Source organism: Anguilla rostrata, chromosome 4 (assembly GCF_018555375.3).
Source record: "Anguilla rostrata isolate EN2019 chromosome 4, ASM1855537v3, whole genome shotgun sequence".
Classification (NCBI taxonomy): Eukaryota; Metazoa; Chordata; class Actinopteri; order Anguilliformes; family Anguillidae; genus Anguilla; species Anguilla rostrata.
In genome coordinates, this window is record NC_057936.1 from 23,943,533 (window position 1) to 23,959,787 (window position 16,255).

Sequence of the window (16,255 nt, forward strand, 5' to 3'; positions counted from 1 at the left end):
GGCCATCGCACCTTGAGTTAAAAGGGGAGTGTTTGTTTTTAGACCCCTGGCCAGCATTAAGGGATGAAAGTGCAGAAACACCCCATATCGAAATCCCCGAGAGCACAATGAAAGGTCAACTAATGGATTCTCTGCTTTGAAATGTCAGCTGATTACTTTCAAGCTGGCAACATGAAGAAATTAAAAAATAAATAAAACTGAAGCAAAGCAAATACATTTTGAGAACAAATAGAAAAATAGGCACTTCCAATATTCAATAAACAAATGAAGGGAAATGTTTGATTTACGTGGCAACATATGCTATGCCCTCAATTTTTGATCATTACAATGCTATTTTTTTTTGGTTGTCTTTGAAAAGTATGACTCAGTTTGTTGGATTTAAAAACAAATATTTTTAAGCCTACAAAGACTAGAATTTCTTACCAGGAATACAGTATGTGTACTGCCACTCCCTGTAGTCTTTGCTATCTTGCTTCTTGGCAAAGCAGTAGTAGACTCTCGTCACAAACCGAGGATCCTTTCCAAATAAAGGAACAGAACAGTTGGACGATGCATTCAGACTTAGTCATCGTCACACAACTTAATTAGCAGATTAGGATCTGTGAATAACACCTGCTCTCGGCAGAAAGCATTCCAGCCTTCCTTAATTTCACAAGGAAAGCTGAGAAAATGATGCTCCTGTCTATATATAAACCTTCACCAGTATACGATACACACCAGGGAGATTTTGCTTTAAAACCATGAATGTCTCAAGCGCAAGTTAACTCTTTACTACCTGCTCATAGTGAGTGTCAGCGTTCCTGTGACTGCAGGCCCAGGCCCAGACCAGCAGTCACTGCTACAGTACCTATGAGCAATAGTACTCTATGGATAAATGTGTGAGGTAAATACACGATCCACAACCTCTTTTCTACCAGAAACGGGTCAAAGGAACAGTGTGGACTTGTTGGCAATTGACCTTCGGAGCAGTGTTGTTTTTAATAAATAATTACGTCTCAACAAATGAGAATAATACTGATGTAAAAGGGGAGACGGTGATTCACTGATTCTCTAAAGCACAAAAACAAACTGTAAAACTATAATTAAAACTAAAACAGAAAAAACTGGTTGCTTTGTTAATGTCATCAGGGAAAGCAAGGATGAAAGTTTATTTACAATTTTTCAAAAAATGATTTAGTGATTTCATGCTGTAATACACATTGAGCAAAGTAAAAAGAAAAAAAAAAACATTCATCATTTTCAATAATGTGCCGCAGTCATGATGATATACAAAACCTACTTTAAAAAAACGGTTGTATTAGCATCAAAAAGTGAGTACAAATTCAGACTATTTCATATAAAATAAGTCATGGAGCACAGAGTAAGCAAAACATTTTGGTGCAGAAACACAGAGGTCATGTTTATTCTCTGCTGCAGTGGCCTCTTCAAGACTCTGAATAATGCTGTTTTATTTAGTATCAAACAATTCTCCATAAACTGTGAAAAGTGAGGAAACTACTGCCAACCTCAGACTATGTTCTAAAGAACTGTCAAGTAGTGAATTGTTAACAATTGAAGAACAAGTAATTGGGACATCGCTAAAATATTACAAAGAACTCAAACAGAAATTATATACTGTATACCAGGCACTCCGGTCAACTGTATCCCAATAGACTTTAAGTATATTTTCACAAATAAATACAAGCTAATTAACAAATGATTGGTCTGGGTAAAATTAAAATGATTCAACTGCTGCATCATCTAGAAATAATTAGTGTAAAACTGGAAGATGTTTCTTTAGGAATAGAAAAGGAGACAGTTTGTCATGTAGGCAGAGGCAAAATCATTAGTGTTATTTTTAAGGCGAAAATTACTTTAACAATGGACGTGTAAAAACCACAGAGTTTGGTCCAGAGGAACTCCAGTGTACAACTAAAGAGAACATACATTTGTTGTTCAAGGTAAAACTTGAATCTCTACAACCAAACTAGTGTCTGCATTTAACATCGCTTCAAACTGAAACAAAAGGCACTTGTACAATCATCTTACTCTGAATCCCACAGGGTCCTCCGCTGCCACCAGAGGAATTTTCAAATGCACCACAATGACATGTTGCACTCTTAGGAATGCTTTGAGTCACACACGTCAGTCCTGCAACCTGTTTTTTTATGCAATGGCTGTATTCTAATAATTTATATTTTCTTCTGCTTTCAGTCAGCACGAGAAGTTTAAGGGTTTAGGTTGCACAAGTGTAAAACATATAAAAATGACATTTGCATACATTTTTGCTACACATTTTTCTTTGGTATAATGTCAACTACATAAAATTGAAACCCTAAGACCACGAAAACCAAAGAAAAGTACCCAAACATGCTCATCCAATTTTCAGCAGTGTGAAGCACTGAATGTTATTGGTTGTGGCACATATTCAACACATACTTAAAGAAAGAAGAAAAAAAGCCAATTGGGAATCCAAAGACTGTAAACCACATACACTGATATCAAGAACAACTGTCTCCATTACATTATTTAGGTGGAGGCTTCAAATAAGCCCACTGGGTTTTCTGCCTCTCCCTGCACTGTATATTATTTGTTATCTTTGTCATTTTTGTGTATTTTTAAATTGTGCAAAAATAATAAAACTAAAACATTAATACCATTACACGATTAATTAACAGCCTATATGCACGAGAACACAATCATTGAATGAAAATGACAATATTTCATTTGAAGAACAAGGATTACTTTTCATAACCAACAATTTTCCCCTTTGGTTTCTCAGGAAACAGTTGTACTTTAAATGTAGAGATGTGATACCTATTTTAACTGAAATTTCAGGTTAATGATTACAACCACCAATAACTTGGATGAACCAGGCCTCATTTAACACTTGTGTATCAGATATTTTAACAGTGAGAGCAGTAGTATGAAAGAGATTGTCCTTCAAACTGCCAATACACCAAAACCTAGTTCAGGCTCCATTAGCCATTGAAAAATATAGTGTCGCTAACAACCGGAAAAGTAAAATACAATGTAGTTCAGTTTGTAATTTGTATCCATGAGCAGATGGGACTAACCACACAAACTAATTTGAACAGTGGGCAGCTTACTCGGATGTCAAATTCTGACCGTTAGAGAAGAATACGTCAGCACAGCTCTACTGAGCGCTGTGGAATAAATCTTTGGATTCCTGCTCTTAATCTGGCATAGTGGGTTAATGCATCATGGAATTCCGGACAGCATCCTCCAGAGACCTTCGTGTCACCAGTAGCCTCACCACCTCCTCGTTCTTCTTGGTGAGCCTCTTCCGCGCTTGGTCATGAGTCACCATCGTCATATCCCACCCATTCACCTGGTATCAGCAACAGAAGAGTGGTACTTCAAAACACAGTATGCAATACTTGACATGTTCACAAACAATATTTCACACAATTTCATACAATTTACAATTTAGTCATTTGGCAGACACTTTTGACCAAAGTGACCTACAAAAGTGCATTTCCCAGGGTAAGCAAACACCACTAGAGCTATAGACCATTACAGTCATGGAAATCGCACTGTCAAGGTGCATGCCTCAAGACCTGTGAGATCTAGGGAGGGGGGGGTTAGTAACTTGTTATACACAAACATTGAGGTGTGGTCTGATAAGCCTGGTTTTTATATGTTTGTGAAAAACAGGTAGTGAATCTGCCTTCCTGATTGACCAGAGAAGGTCATTCCACCATCAGGGGGGTAAAGGGCAGAGAAGAACCAGGCCCACATGAAGTGGCTGCAAGGAGCTTTAGGAGATGGGACAGCCAGCTGGGAGAGGATGCCAACAGAGACGTCTGGTTGGAGCGTATGCTGTAATCCAGGGCTGACCAACCCTGTTCCTGGAGATCTACCATCCTGTAGGTTTTCACTCCAACCCTAACAAAGCACACCTCATTCAACAGCTAGAGATCTCCTTGAGCTGCCAATTAGTAGAATCAGGTATCCCAAATTAGGGTTGAAATGAAAAACTTAGGAGGGTACATCTCCAGAAAAGGGTTGGGCAGCCCTGCTGATATCATTTTCTGAAGATAGCAAGCAGCAAATGGTTCTGCCCCTTCCTAGGTCAGTGATAGTGATATTAGAACCGAATACAAGCATCCAATGGAAGACAATGAAAGAGCGACCAGGCGAGCGGCAGCATTCTGGATCACTAGCATTGGCCGGATGGCATAGGCCAATAACCCAGCCAGCAGGGCTTTACTATAGTCCAGACAAGCGATTACACCTAAAATAACACACATGGTCAATTGGCCCCATAGCTTCTTCAACTGGAGATAGAAGATTTTTTATTTTTATTTATTTATTTTTTTTAATCAAAGGTGCCAAATGGCTCAAAAGCCATTTGACTGCTCTTATGGACCGCGTAAATACAAGGAAACTCTTCAGTTGCTGACAAGAGAACTCAAGTGAACAAGAGGAAAGAGCTTATCTTGGGGAAGCTGCCTCAAAATGACAATCAAAAGATGGAATGAAAATAAACTTCTCGTGATAATGGATTCCTTTCAATGAATAACATGTTTACAGGCTATTTCAAGCCTTGAAGATACATCAGTCCGGTCAAGAATTTTTCTTTTTTCAACACATCCATATTATATGCTGTGCACTGAACCCAATACAATAATTAAGCAAACAGCACCATCTAGTGGATTTATTGAAAAGTATGGATGTTTATCGCTGCCAAATTGAAATATGATAATGCAATACCCGAGTTCCTTATTTCATTTCCATGCCATGCATGCATATTTACTGCTAAAAATCAGAAACTTTTTTCTCTTTTTTTGCCCACTCCCTGACTAATATAACATTCATCCTCTGCCAGGGCATATATACCCAATGCCCATCACTGAAAGCTGGGTCACGCCACACACTGCAATTCTCAAGGTCTGTGTGGCATTTGGTCCGATGGTGAACCGGATTGGTCTCGGCAGCGCTGGCTGGTGGGGAGAGCACATGCACCTGGGTTAAGTTCACTAATCAGCCCAGGTGCTTAAAGGTGTGTTCCTCTCCCCAGTTTGGGGCCGAAACCAGGAGCTCACATAGAGAGAACGTTTCTTTCTTTAGTTTTTGTTTGTGTGTTTTCCAGAGCTCGACAAGAAAGTAAACCCACCGCTGAAAAGCTGGTCACCTGAAAAGCGGGCCAGCTATGTGTGGTGAGCTGAAAAGCTGCTGGTCAGGTTTGCTTTCTTTTGTCTTTATTTTAGTTTGTTGTTTTAGTTAATTGTTTTTGCCCGGAGCCCATGAGGGGGAGGGGTGAAGGTGTTTGATTTATTTCATTTCATGTTGGTGTGGGTGCGGTCTCTCCCCGTGTAGCAACCAACGGTGCACTCCCGGAAATGCCGCATCTCCCTCCCAGGGGTATCACATCGGCGTGTGAGTGTGATACCTGCATTATCTTGTCTCCCATCATCAGGCCTGCAACCTCTGCCGGTCCTCCTGGGGTCACCTTGGTAACATAAATACCCTGTGCGCACAGAGAAATGGATCAGCGCAGCACATTGTCAATGGCGATATTCTGTCTACGCCCTGCTCCGGTAATTCAGGACAGCGTGGACCAGCTTTTCTCAGAATCCCCATTTCTAGTCACAGCTTCTTTTCCCTCCAGAGTCCACCAGCTGAGGCGCATCCACGGCACAGAAGGAGTACCCTTCACACACAGCAGGTGCCTGACAAGCCAGTGGAGGCTTCTAAGGGAGGCATTTACAGCCCCTATCCACCCTACTTGGTCCAAGCCACAGCCAATTACGACACACCCCGCAGAGCTAACAGTCAACAGTCGGCACGGGCGTGGTCTGGTTCTGATAACGGACTGAGGAACACTCACGCACTAAGGACCACAAGCCACCCAGAAGCCCGTCTCAAGTACAGTGCTTTCTATTAGGGTCTTTGCTTCAGATCATTTACCTCTCCAACACAGAGCCAGTCACACTGCTAATGAAAGCATGAGCACAAGAAGGCCCCTCCCCCCACCCCTACCCTACCTTGTCGGTCTTGTCCTCAGAGAAAGGGTTCTGTCCTGGATCTTGGTCTATTCCTCCTCCTATGCTGAACCCCAGGATCAGGTTGTCGCCCTGACGCAGTTTGTTGATCTCAATGCGTTGCTGAAACACAAGTTCAGATCCACAATCACTCAATTTCATCCCTCTATTCATCACCTGTCTTGCGTAACTGCGGAATAAAATGTGTTTGGTGACGGTTAGTACGATACGCTCCTAGATCAGAGAACTAAAATTAGCTTGAGCACATGCAGTGAATAATGCAAAGGACAGAACAAAACAAAATAAGAAACATGGACAAAGGAACAGGACACATCAACTACAGGATCTTTTGCTTAGTAAAAAAACACGACAAAAGAGTCATGGTAATAATAACACTCGAGTTTCAGGCAGGACAAAGTAGGAAGTCCTCCTAACAATGGGGACAAGTAGACATTTCAACCCATGATTAACAGTACCCATCCATACGGGGGGAAAAAAACGTTCCACATGTTCTTGGATCACAGATTGCCACTCTGACTCAACAAATGGCTTTTCAGTCCTACACAGGACAGTCAGGCTTTTGAGCAGTCTGCCCCTCCACATGCTACGCGGCTGAGGAAACAGCTATTCCGTCATGCTGACAGATGGAGGTTTCTGGCAAGTTTAATGGTCCCGTGCACAAAGCTGGTCTGTGTGATGATGAATTCCATGTCAACATCTGGTACTCAATAGCATATTGTACCAGCGCTGCAGACACGATGGTTTTGATCTTTTAAATATAATATTCCCATGTGGTTTATGGCCCCTTCTTGCAGAAAGTTCAGGATGATCCAAAATATATTATGTACTGAGTTCCAGCTTTAACAAAAAAAAAAACTAAAACTAAAATGTTTTTTCAAAACAGCAAGCGTTTCACTGAGAAACCATTGGCTTGTGTAGAATAGAAAAAAAAATGTTAATTTTTGCAACCATTTGTATTACTACATTCACACGTTAGGCCGCATGGATACTCAAATCTGGACCTCAAATCCAAATCCAGCCCTGGTTTCTTTTCCCCCTTGGTAACTAAAGAAGCAATTAGTGCTACTGATTGGCCAGACTCTATTCACACCTGACTTCCAGGTAAAGAGAGGGTGGAAAACCAGCAGTTCTTGGACCTCGAGGGCCATGATTTGAGTAACAGGGTGTTGGGGTATTTGCGAGTCCTTGCGCCATTCCAGCAAGAGCCCTTACAGGTCTATTACAGAACCGTTCACATGCAGCACTATACAATACTGTATTTGAAACCTGTTTATCAGGGACGACAAGCCTCCGGCTTGTAAGAGGACCACCGAAAAAAACCTTTACGATAAAATAAAGAATAACGTAAAATCATGTCTATGTTTTTTTCTAAAACATAACATTTTCGTGGTACAGATCGATTGTTTTGGATTTGGGATTATACCCCTAGAACACTGCTCAGCGTTTAATAACATAATTTAGAACACCAGTCAGTCAAACACATGCAGAATGCATTTCGGACGTCCTGACTTTACGCACTGCAGCCTTATTAGGAGCGCACACCTACAACACACATTCCACTACCCCGCCCTTCGGTCTCAATGTATCGGTTTTGTAGAACAGGTACCAACATGTTCCGACATTACCCGAATTAACAGCAAGCAAACATATATGATTCGTCAGCATTTGATATGCTACTTTGTGGCACATAAACATTGCGTTGGTTGGTTTTGGCGTACACTCAGATAAAGCTTCTCGTGTAACGAGACAGTTTTTCATTCTAATCACTTTATTAGCGGTATAATCAAAGTCGCTTATTTAAAACCTTAGTCCTTACAACTTTTAACGTTAACCCAATAGCCTATACATATTTATTTTTTTTAATCAGTTGCACAATAATTTGGAAATCAGTCAAATGTTCTAGGGACCTAGTTGCAAACTAGCTTAATTCATTCAAATAGCCTACAATTTCGGTATAAGATACGGTAGCTAAACGCAGTAATGCCACTTGAACTAGATAGCACAATTATACAAGGGATAGCAACGATAGGCTGTTCAAGAGAAAGTAGCCTACCTCCTTCCCTGGAACAAACGCAAAGTAGGCTAATGTTAAATATCTGACATTAACATTATTAAGATAATTTATATGAAAACCTCGAACAAAGAGTAGGCAACAGCAATAGTAAGTTACACATTTATAGAGAGATTGCAAATGTACCGATATAATTACCCGGTATACAGCTGCTAAACTTAAGTAAAACTCCTGTTCTCAATTGCCGTAACAAAGCTTTGCGATCATAGGTCGATGTTGCAAACGCAAGACCGAGGCTTTCTTGGGCCTAAACAATAGATGCACCGGTCGCGCAATGTTGGCTAGTTGGTTACACCCCACACACAGCAAGCTACTTTGTTCACTTTTCAACTTACCACAACAGCAGCGACTGGCTGCCCAGGGATAAAAGACATCGTAAACGGGTAAAGATTTTTCACTCCGTAAAGACGCAATACTTAACGTTAATTTTTTTCAGAGGAAAATAGATTTATACACGGCTTTCCTTACGCGCGAGCAGCACATTCAACTAATAATTCATGACTTGTATAGGCAGGGCTGATGATGTAATGGACTGACTCCGTATGGTTAGTCATGATTCCCGTAGTCCTGGGACAGCTAAGTAACGTCACTGCCTTTTATTTCCTACATCAAGAAATGTTTTAGGGTTCCAAGCACTGAACTCTGTGTTATACGCTTTATGGTTCCAAGCACGTAGTGCTGGGACCTTATTGTTTTTGCGGGAATTCTTTTTCCCCCCTTCTTTCTTTCTGATAAAAGTAACTTAGAAACCAGTCCTAGAGTAACCGCATTTGGCAGATGGCATTAACAGCAAACACGCCGAAACTCGTCATACATCCAACAGGCATGACTTGGCGCCAAATAATTTAATTTGAACATGATTGGTCAAAATTAAACTAAAGATTTACAGTATGATGTCTGTAAAGCGATTTTAAATTTACCTATGGAAGGCCCTAATAAAGTCATAATATTCTTTCTGAGGCGGTCAACATAGCGTTTTACAACCCCATTCCCCTCCCTGAACACAATGAATTAGGGTTTGGCCTGGTGGTTAAGGAACAGATCTTTATTGCCCAAGTTTTTCAGCTTGAGTCCTACAGTAACAATTTTTATGGTATGTGCTGTCAGGGGAATCAGGATGCTGTTTATGCAGTTTTACAACCGGAGTGTTGTACAATTTTGATGATGATTAATGAGAGATGCTGGAGTCACACTTAATTGATCCCACTCATGGAAATTTAATTTTCAAACTTGACCATGCAACATTGTCCTCCTCCATTGCTGAAAAAAGATTATTTCTGAAAGCGTTCAGCTATAAACATATCAAAAGTTGTGATATGATAAAAACTGAGCTTACAATACATCGAAATCTTGGTCTGATGCATTTACAATGTGAATATTTCAATATTGTTTAATCAGTTTCCATCAAACTGAAGTGTTATGATGTCTGGACACTCAAGATGATGTCTGTAAAGCTATGTCAAAATGCACTGATTGGAAGGTACTAATGTAGATATACTTTTTGAGGCTTTCAAAACAGCTTGGACAGTCATGACACTCCACCCCTTGCAACCCCACCCACCTTCTAACACACTAAACTGGGGTGTGGCCTAGATAAGAAGCTGGCCTTAAAAATCAAAGGTTGCTGGCTCAAATCCCAAGCCGCCACATGAGCAATCATCTAACAAAAAGCTGTCAGTGCAGTTAGCATTACTTTTGTGATCACTCATGGGAATTCAATTGTCTCACTAACTATGATCCCATGGCAAAGTTGCTGGGGGGAAAAAAGCAGATTTTTGTTGTCCTTGATTTGTTAACACGTCGAAAAGTGGCCTAACACAAAATGTGCCGTAATTTACCAACCCGCCTGTCCAGTTCTCATGAAACCTTTGTTTACTTGTCTGTTTGCCTATGTTGTCTGTTTCATAATGTTTTCTCTGTCTGTTTTTGCGAGGTGAGCTTGGAACCTTATAACTGCTGCTTGCTGCTTAATCTATTTTAAATTCATATCAAACCGCAATTGAAAGCCATTATTTATCCGTATTTGTTGGGATTTCATTATTGCTGGAAAATACATTTGCATTTTGCTCTTACATGTTTAATTATTGCATATTTTGTTGAATAATATTTTATACAATCATACAATATCCAGAAAACTGCAAACTATAATTTTTCTTTATGTTTTGTTATCGATTCCTGTGTCGGTTGAAGTATTCAAACCTTTGTGTGTTCATAGTAAATTTTACAGCTAGATCAAATTAATATTGTAGTTCCAAAATTCAGACACACACTGTAAGTCGTGTACATAATTACTATATACCAGCTGTAACCTGAGTCTTGGCCAAGAGCAGGGTAGGCAGTACCCATAGAGTACTGTTCAGGTGTTGATACCACTCTGAATGATGCTGGGTGACAGCCCTTGTTTGCATTCAAAGAGGCTGCCATTCAGATCAGGGAAAACGATGAAATGCCTCCATTATAATAGGGAATGAAAGAGGCCATGGGTTACCGACACGTGATACTCTGCTTGCTGGCCTTCTTTTGTTCCAGCATTTTCATATCTAAAATATCCACAGGTCCCCTAAAAGGATCTCAGCAGTGAGCACTACAATGGCGCTGAGAGCAAGCATGCAAATGCAAGAATGGGGAACAAGCAGACAATATTTACAGCACAGCAGTTAGATGCCTACCAGGTTTGTACTTTTATTTCTATCCACCTGCTCAATTTTCCTGTTTAGGTCTGTGTACAGTAACGTTGTGTTCATATCTGTTGACTGAGGTATTGTACCGTTAACTGAGTACTGTAAGTATAATGTAGCTACTCATGCTGGGCATTTAGGAACCTCAGGTTACAAATGGTGCAAGTGGCTGCAATACACATAACAGGCCTTGATACATCTAGAATAATCCATACGAATTATCGCAACCTTTAGATTTATTTTTGGTAGACAAAATAAGAGCCTCTGATGAGCAATTTCAAAGACTGAATGAGTCAAAAATATTTGTAAAGTAGTGTATGCAAAGAAGACAATGTATTGTAAATGAGCAGCATATGGTGGAAATCATATACCTATATGATGTGCATTTCCTACTGCCTCCAAGAAAGTGTCCAGAAAATGATTCAGTTTTTTTTTATTTTTAATTTTTATTTTTTTTAAACCAAAGGCATTTGTGGCTGTACACATATAAATCTGAATACAGGTGGTGGTGTTATTGATTACCGGACCCTTTATTCTTATAGTTCGACTGCACTGATTGGGTTTTTAGGATTTTTCATATCTGATCATTAGTATGTATGGGACATTTTGGGCTGCAATTAACTGTGCTTTACTATCAGAAGAAACCATGGAAGGGAAATTTGATAAATGTTTTCCTCTATATGTGCAAATTTGCAATGCCCACATCCTGGAAAGTACTAATTATGGATTTGTGAGATAGGATGCCTCAGCAGGTATAAAACTTAAGATAAAACCTATTTTCAAAAGACATTAATTCTTAATTGTGACAAGTGTCCAGCCAATGGAGCTGTGGTGTTCTAGTGTTCTACTGTAAACAGCAGCAAAACATTCAGTTTTGGTAGCTTGTCATAATACATTAGCTTTTATATGTTTTTGGTTATATTTGTAGGACTGCACATTTTTCACCAGGAAAGAAATCATAAGGTAAGAAAGTAAATCATTGTAATCACAAGAGCGTTATCACCTACTTTCTGATGCTTATGATAATTTTTGAATTAGCTTATGTTTGACAAACTGTGGGTTTAACAGCGTGAGGAGGTTTCTGGCCAGGAAGTTTGCCTCTGACCCTGGAGGCTGCATGAATGCTGTACACAAACAATGGGACTTCTGTTCTGACATGCAGGCTTTGAATTGTAGTTACATTTTGCAGAACAAAGTTACCAACTTAGAGGATAAATGATAAACACGGTGGCTTTCTGAAAGGTCACTCTGCATTCTGCAATGGTAAATCCTCATGCAGAGGGAAAGCCAACTTCTTGATAATTGCCAGAAACTGAAGACCACAAAGAGAAGTGCTATATAGTGTATCAGGACTTAATTTTGACAATGGCTTAACATGTCTTGGGCTGTGATTTTCACTCAATTTGTAATAACCTAACCTGAAAGTTACCAGTTCAATGAAATATCAAGTTTATCCTTCAAAAGAATGGCTTCCATTAATTCAGTTTATATTAATTAATATCTCTTTTGACTATGCTGAGATAAATATTTATGCAGTATGTTATGTATGTTTATGGGTTAATTTGCTATTTTACAGAATGCCTTACCCAGTCCTCTAGTGTAACAGTTCACATTTTCTTTGCAGACTATTCCACCGATACCGAGACTTGGCACCACAGCTAATCCCCCTTGACTACACCAATAAGCCAGATGTTAAGGTACCATACGAGCTGATTGGCAGCATGCCGGAGCTGAAGGTATACCCGTACTGAGGACACCAAGCTGTTCACTCCCATGCCTCCCATCAATAATTCACTGCCTGCTAATTGAGCCTTGGAGAGTTTATGCACCACTTGATATCTGTGAACCTGAGGAACATGCGAGAGGTCCAGAGCTTACGCTCTTTGCAACAAGATCTATTATGTGGCACTTAGCACTCAGTTTCAGCAAGCACACTGCAGTAACGACAGACATGTTAACACATTTAAGCATTTAAGCATCTCACTAGCATTGGCTAACAGTATTATTAAGAACAGAAAGCTGTGTGAACAACATAATCAAAGTACACTCCTGTTGCATATCATTTGCATGCCATGACTTCCCTGATGTCTGTGACCTATCAACATCATCAGAGTCTGGATATCTTATTTTCAGGTTGTCCTACAAGCGATACAAAAACTCTTTGCATTTGAATGGATCTCTGTGGGAATTGGGGGGTGGGCAAATAGTTTTTGTTCATGGCGTGCAAATAATATGCAACCAAATACAAAACACGACTCTTTTATTTGACATCACGTTAATCTGTCTACTGTATAAGTGAATTTCCCTGTTTCTAGCTTTTCCCCAAGCAGTTCACTGCAGCAAAAGTAAACGAGCAAACGGTGACTCAGGAGGTCTCAGGAGTGCATTTGTTTAATTCGTGCTAATTTTCTGACCAATGATTTGTTGCTAAGACCATTAAAAGCTTAATATTTTGCCATTCTGGGCTTGGCCCATTTTTTTTTCCCAGGAGTGTACATTTTAACTATGAGATGGGAAATAATGGTGAGCCAATGTTACAAGTCTAAAATTAAAATGCAATTGCTGTGGTATGAATGGTTCATCCGTTAATTGCGGTGCTTGTACTTTTCAGGAAAACCCTTTCCGTCAGAGGATAGCTGAGGTTTTCTCAGAAGATGGAGAGGGCAACATGACACTGGATGACTTCCTGGACATGTTTTCTGTTCTGAGTGAAATGGCACCCAGAGATCTGAAAGCCTATTATGCTTTTAAGATTTATGGTCAGTGCTGATTAAGTTCTTTTAGTGTAGGAGAAACTAGCATCAGTATGAACAATCAGATTTTATGGCACCAACGTCATTTAGTACAATATGCAGTGGTCAAAAATAACCAGTAAAATAGCCTATTACAAGAGATTAGTATGATTAATACTTTCCTCATGCAAAAGGAATAGTTTGAATTCTGTTGAATTACAATCTTGAGTCATCACAATAATTACATATATTAAATATAATTTCCAACCCTTTCCCACAAGCTCATACATAAGAATCATGTCTTAAAGAGGGTTGTGTGGAATCCAGATGCTCGTGGCATTATTAAAACAGTTGTGACCCTAATAACTAATAGAGCAGACAGTTTACACATTGGGCTATAGCCATTATTGAGCTTCCCTGGCTATACCAGAGTATGCCATGTTTGTTTTATTATTTTAAAACTCTGCATGTTCTTGGGAAGTGACTGCATAAACCCATCTGCTACCATAATCTTGGGTCACCTGGCATTCTGACTTCAGAAGGGAGTCAGGTGAATCAACATACTCAGAGCTTGACCCTAAACAGTTTGAGGAGACAAAAATTTAAGAAAAACATCTAGGAATAATTTATAAGTCCCATTAGGGAGAAAAGGCTGCATGCGAAAGCATCAAATGTGTCAGTGTGCCAAAGTTCTCTAATTAAAGCATGCTGACAGATCAGGTTGTTTTACAGAGCTGTGGTCATGGGTCAAAGAAAGTTTTCATGTATTATTAATGCTTGTTAAAAGAGAAGGCAAGCACGGCCACACAAGCTTAGTTTACAAACCACCTCCCAGTTCAGTGAATTTACCTCATTTTTTACGATTGGAAGAAGTAGGATCAAACTTGAGAGTAAAATAAGCGTCTGGATTTCACCTCAGGCCAAGAATCCCTAGGGACAAGAGGAGCCGTGCACTCCTCACAGCTAGTCTCATATCAGATGCCCCTGAGAATGATCAGCTTTCAGCAACCCTGAACTATAACTGCAAGACAAACTTGGCTGACAGGCCTTTAGCAATTCAGATCATAAGAAGGAACTGGAAATAGTCGACACAGACCAAAAGATCTGTAAATTAATTAATGACAGAAGTCATTAGAAATTAATGATATAGCCAATAATGGATTCATTCTGCCTCTATATGTGATAGAACATTGAGCTGTATTACTTACTGGCATTATTTATTTTAATTTTGACCTAGTGCCTGTTTCCATTTTTTTCCTGCCATTCAGACTTCAACAATGATGACTACATCTGCAAGTCGGACCTGGAGAAGACACTGAACAAACTGACCCGCAATGAATTGTCAGAAGATGAATCGCGGCTGGTGTGTGAGAAGGTGATAGACGAGGCTGACCTGGACAACGACGGCAGGCTCTCCCTGGAGGACTTCCAGCACATGATTGTCCGCGCCCCGGATTTCCTCAGGTTCTCCCAATGCCGTGTTATCCGCATGCTGGTCTAGCAGGGCCACTGCGTCCATCTCTATAATCATGCAACAGACTACCGCTACCTCTATCACAACTGCTAACACAGCCACGACCAGTACTACAACCACTAACACAGCCACTACCAGTACTACAACCGCTAACACAACCACTACCAGTACTACAACCGCTAACACAGCCACTACCAGTACTACAACCGCTAACACTGCCACTACCAGTACTACAACCGCTAACACTGCCACTACCAGTACCACAACCGCTAACACAGCCACTACCAGTACTACAACCGCTAACACTGCCACTACGAGTACCACAACCGCTAACACAGCCACTACCAGTACCACAACCATTAATATTGCCACTAATAGGAGCACAACCACTAACACTGCCATTACCAGTACCAACAAATGGGAACACATCCACTACCAGTACTACAACCGCTAACATTGCCACTACCAGTACAACTGCTCACGCATCCACTACCAGTACCACAATCGCTAACACATCCACTACCAGTACCACAACCGCTAACACATCCACTACCAGTACTACAACCGCTAACACACCTATTGGCTTACCATAAATTGGACTTATGTCAGGTTCCTGGGGCGCATACTGCACTGTACATCCACTGGCTCAAATGGCGAGAGACAGATCATAGTCAATATTTTGCTGTCAGTTAAATGTGAATTTTAAATATCTTCTCTTTTGCAGCACCTTCCACATAAGGATATAAGGAGCCTTTTGCCTCACAGAACAGCAGCACAACTCACTTAATGGATTATACAGAGGGAAGATGAAGTTGGATAAATTCAGCCAGAATGCCACTGGCATGAGCCAAGAGTTGTTTAACAAATGTGGCTGAAACCAAGAGCGCTTCACAAAGACAGACACAATAAAACTCTTATTTGGAGTTTGGTGCATAGAACAGAGAGACCTGGTAGATCTCCAGACTCAGAACTCATAAATTCCTTTAGCGATATGTTAATTTTGAAGGAAGCTGGAATGAATATGCTCACATATGCACCTCAGCTTTTTGAACGGCATCGTGAAAAGCCAAAATCTCAATCCCCCCCCTCCTCCAGGCCGCCTCCACTTTATGCATGGCAACAGTTTCACATTTCAAGGCTTGCACTTTCTGCAAGTTATCATCCACCGTAAGGATTTGTGATTATCAGAGTTTCATAATAGGTGTAATTGTTTTGGTTTTCCAGTTGTCTACTCTGTACAGTGCACACTATAAACCAGATCAAATATAGAATTCTGACTATAGAATTCTGGA

General features: G+C 40.3%; 2 protein-coding genes and 1 long non-coding RNA gene across 5 annotated transcripts; 2 read left to right on the forward strand and 1 right to left on the reverse strand.

Moving 5' to 3' along the window:
- Nucleotides 1–1,111: 1,111 nt before the first annotated feature.
- Nucleotides 1,112–8,758, reverse strand: tax1bp3 (Tax1 (human T-cell leukemia virus type I) binding protein 3). Its single transcript, XM_064331622.1, has 4 exons — nt 8,415–8,758; nt 5,991–6,110; nt 5,396–5,473; nt 1,112–3,331 (listed from the first exon to the last, which is right to left on the reverse strand). Exons 1-4 carry the CDS (start codon nt 8,451–8,453, stop codon nt 3,194–3,196), a joined length of 375 nt encoding a protein of 124 aa, XP_064187692.1. The 5' UTR covers nt 8,454–8,758; the 3' UTR covers nt 1,112–3,193.
- On the forward strand, nt 5,044–6,869 carry LOC135252947 (uncharacterized). The gene is made up of 3 exons (XR_010329496.1): nt 5,044–5,181; nt 5,323–5,382; nt 5,615–6,869. It is a non-coding gene; the product is annotated as an uncharacterized LOC135252947 (long non-coding RNA).
- Nucleotides 7,394–16,248, forward strand: cib3 (calcium and integrin binding family member 3). Of its 3 annotated transcripts, none has more exons than XM_064331621.1 (7): nt 7,394–7,610; nt 10,635–10,751; nt 11,686–11,720; nt 12,382–12,493; nt 13,369–13,516; nt 14,758–14,953; nt 15,688–16,248. In XM_064331621.1, exons 2-7 carry the CDS (start codon nt 10,701–10,703, stop codon nt 15,707–15,709), a joined length of 564 nt encoding a protein of 187 aa, XP_064187691.1. In that variant the 5' UTR covers nt 7,394–7,610; nt 10,635–10,700; the 3' UTR covers nt 15,710–16,248. The 3 variants fall into 3 exon arrangements, with proteins under 3 accessions (XP_064187691.1, XP_064187689.1, XP_064187690.1); XM_064331619.1 differs by lacking the exon at nt 7,394–7,610 and adding an exon at nt 7,979–8,169; XM_064331620.1 differs by lacking the exon at nt 7,394–7,610 and adding an exon at nt 7,983–8,085.
- Nucleotides 16,249–16,255: the final 7 nt, after the last annotated feature.

Excerpts from the sequence above, each read along its gene's own strand:
- tax1bp3 (XM_064331622.1), bottom strand. The coding sequence starts at position 8,453 with ATGTCTTTTATCCCTGGGCAGCCAGTCGCTGCTGTTGTG. Across the intron at positions 6,111-8,414 it reads AGCCAGTCGCTGCTGTTGTG|CAACGCATTGAGATCAACAA; the intron begins GTAAGTTGAAAA and ends CTTGTGTTTCAG. Across the intron at positions 3,332-5,395 it reads TGGGAGACAAGATAATGCAG|GTGAATGGGTGGGATATGAC; the intron begins GTATCACACTCA and ends TGCTGATACCAG.
- cib3 (XM_064331621.1), top strand. The coding sequence starts at position 10,701 with ATGGGGAACAAGCAGACAATATTTACAGCACAGCAGTTAGATGCCTAC. Across the intron at positions 11,721-12,381 it reads ACCAGGAAAGAAATCATAAG|ACTATTCCACCGATACCGAG; the intron begins GTAAGAAAGTAA and ends TTTTCTTTGCAG. Across the intron at positions 12,494-13,368 it reads GCAGCATGCCGGAGCTGAAG|GAAAACCCTTTCCGTCAGAG; the intron begins GTATACCCGTAC and ends TGTACTTTTCAG.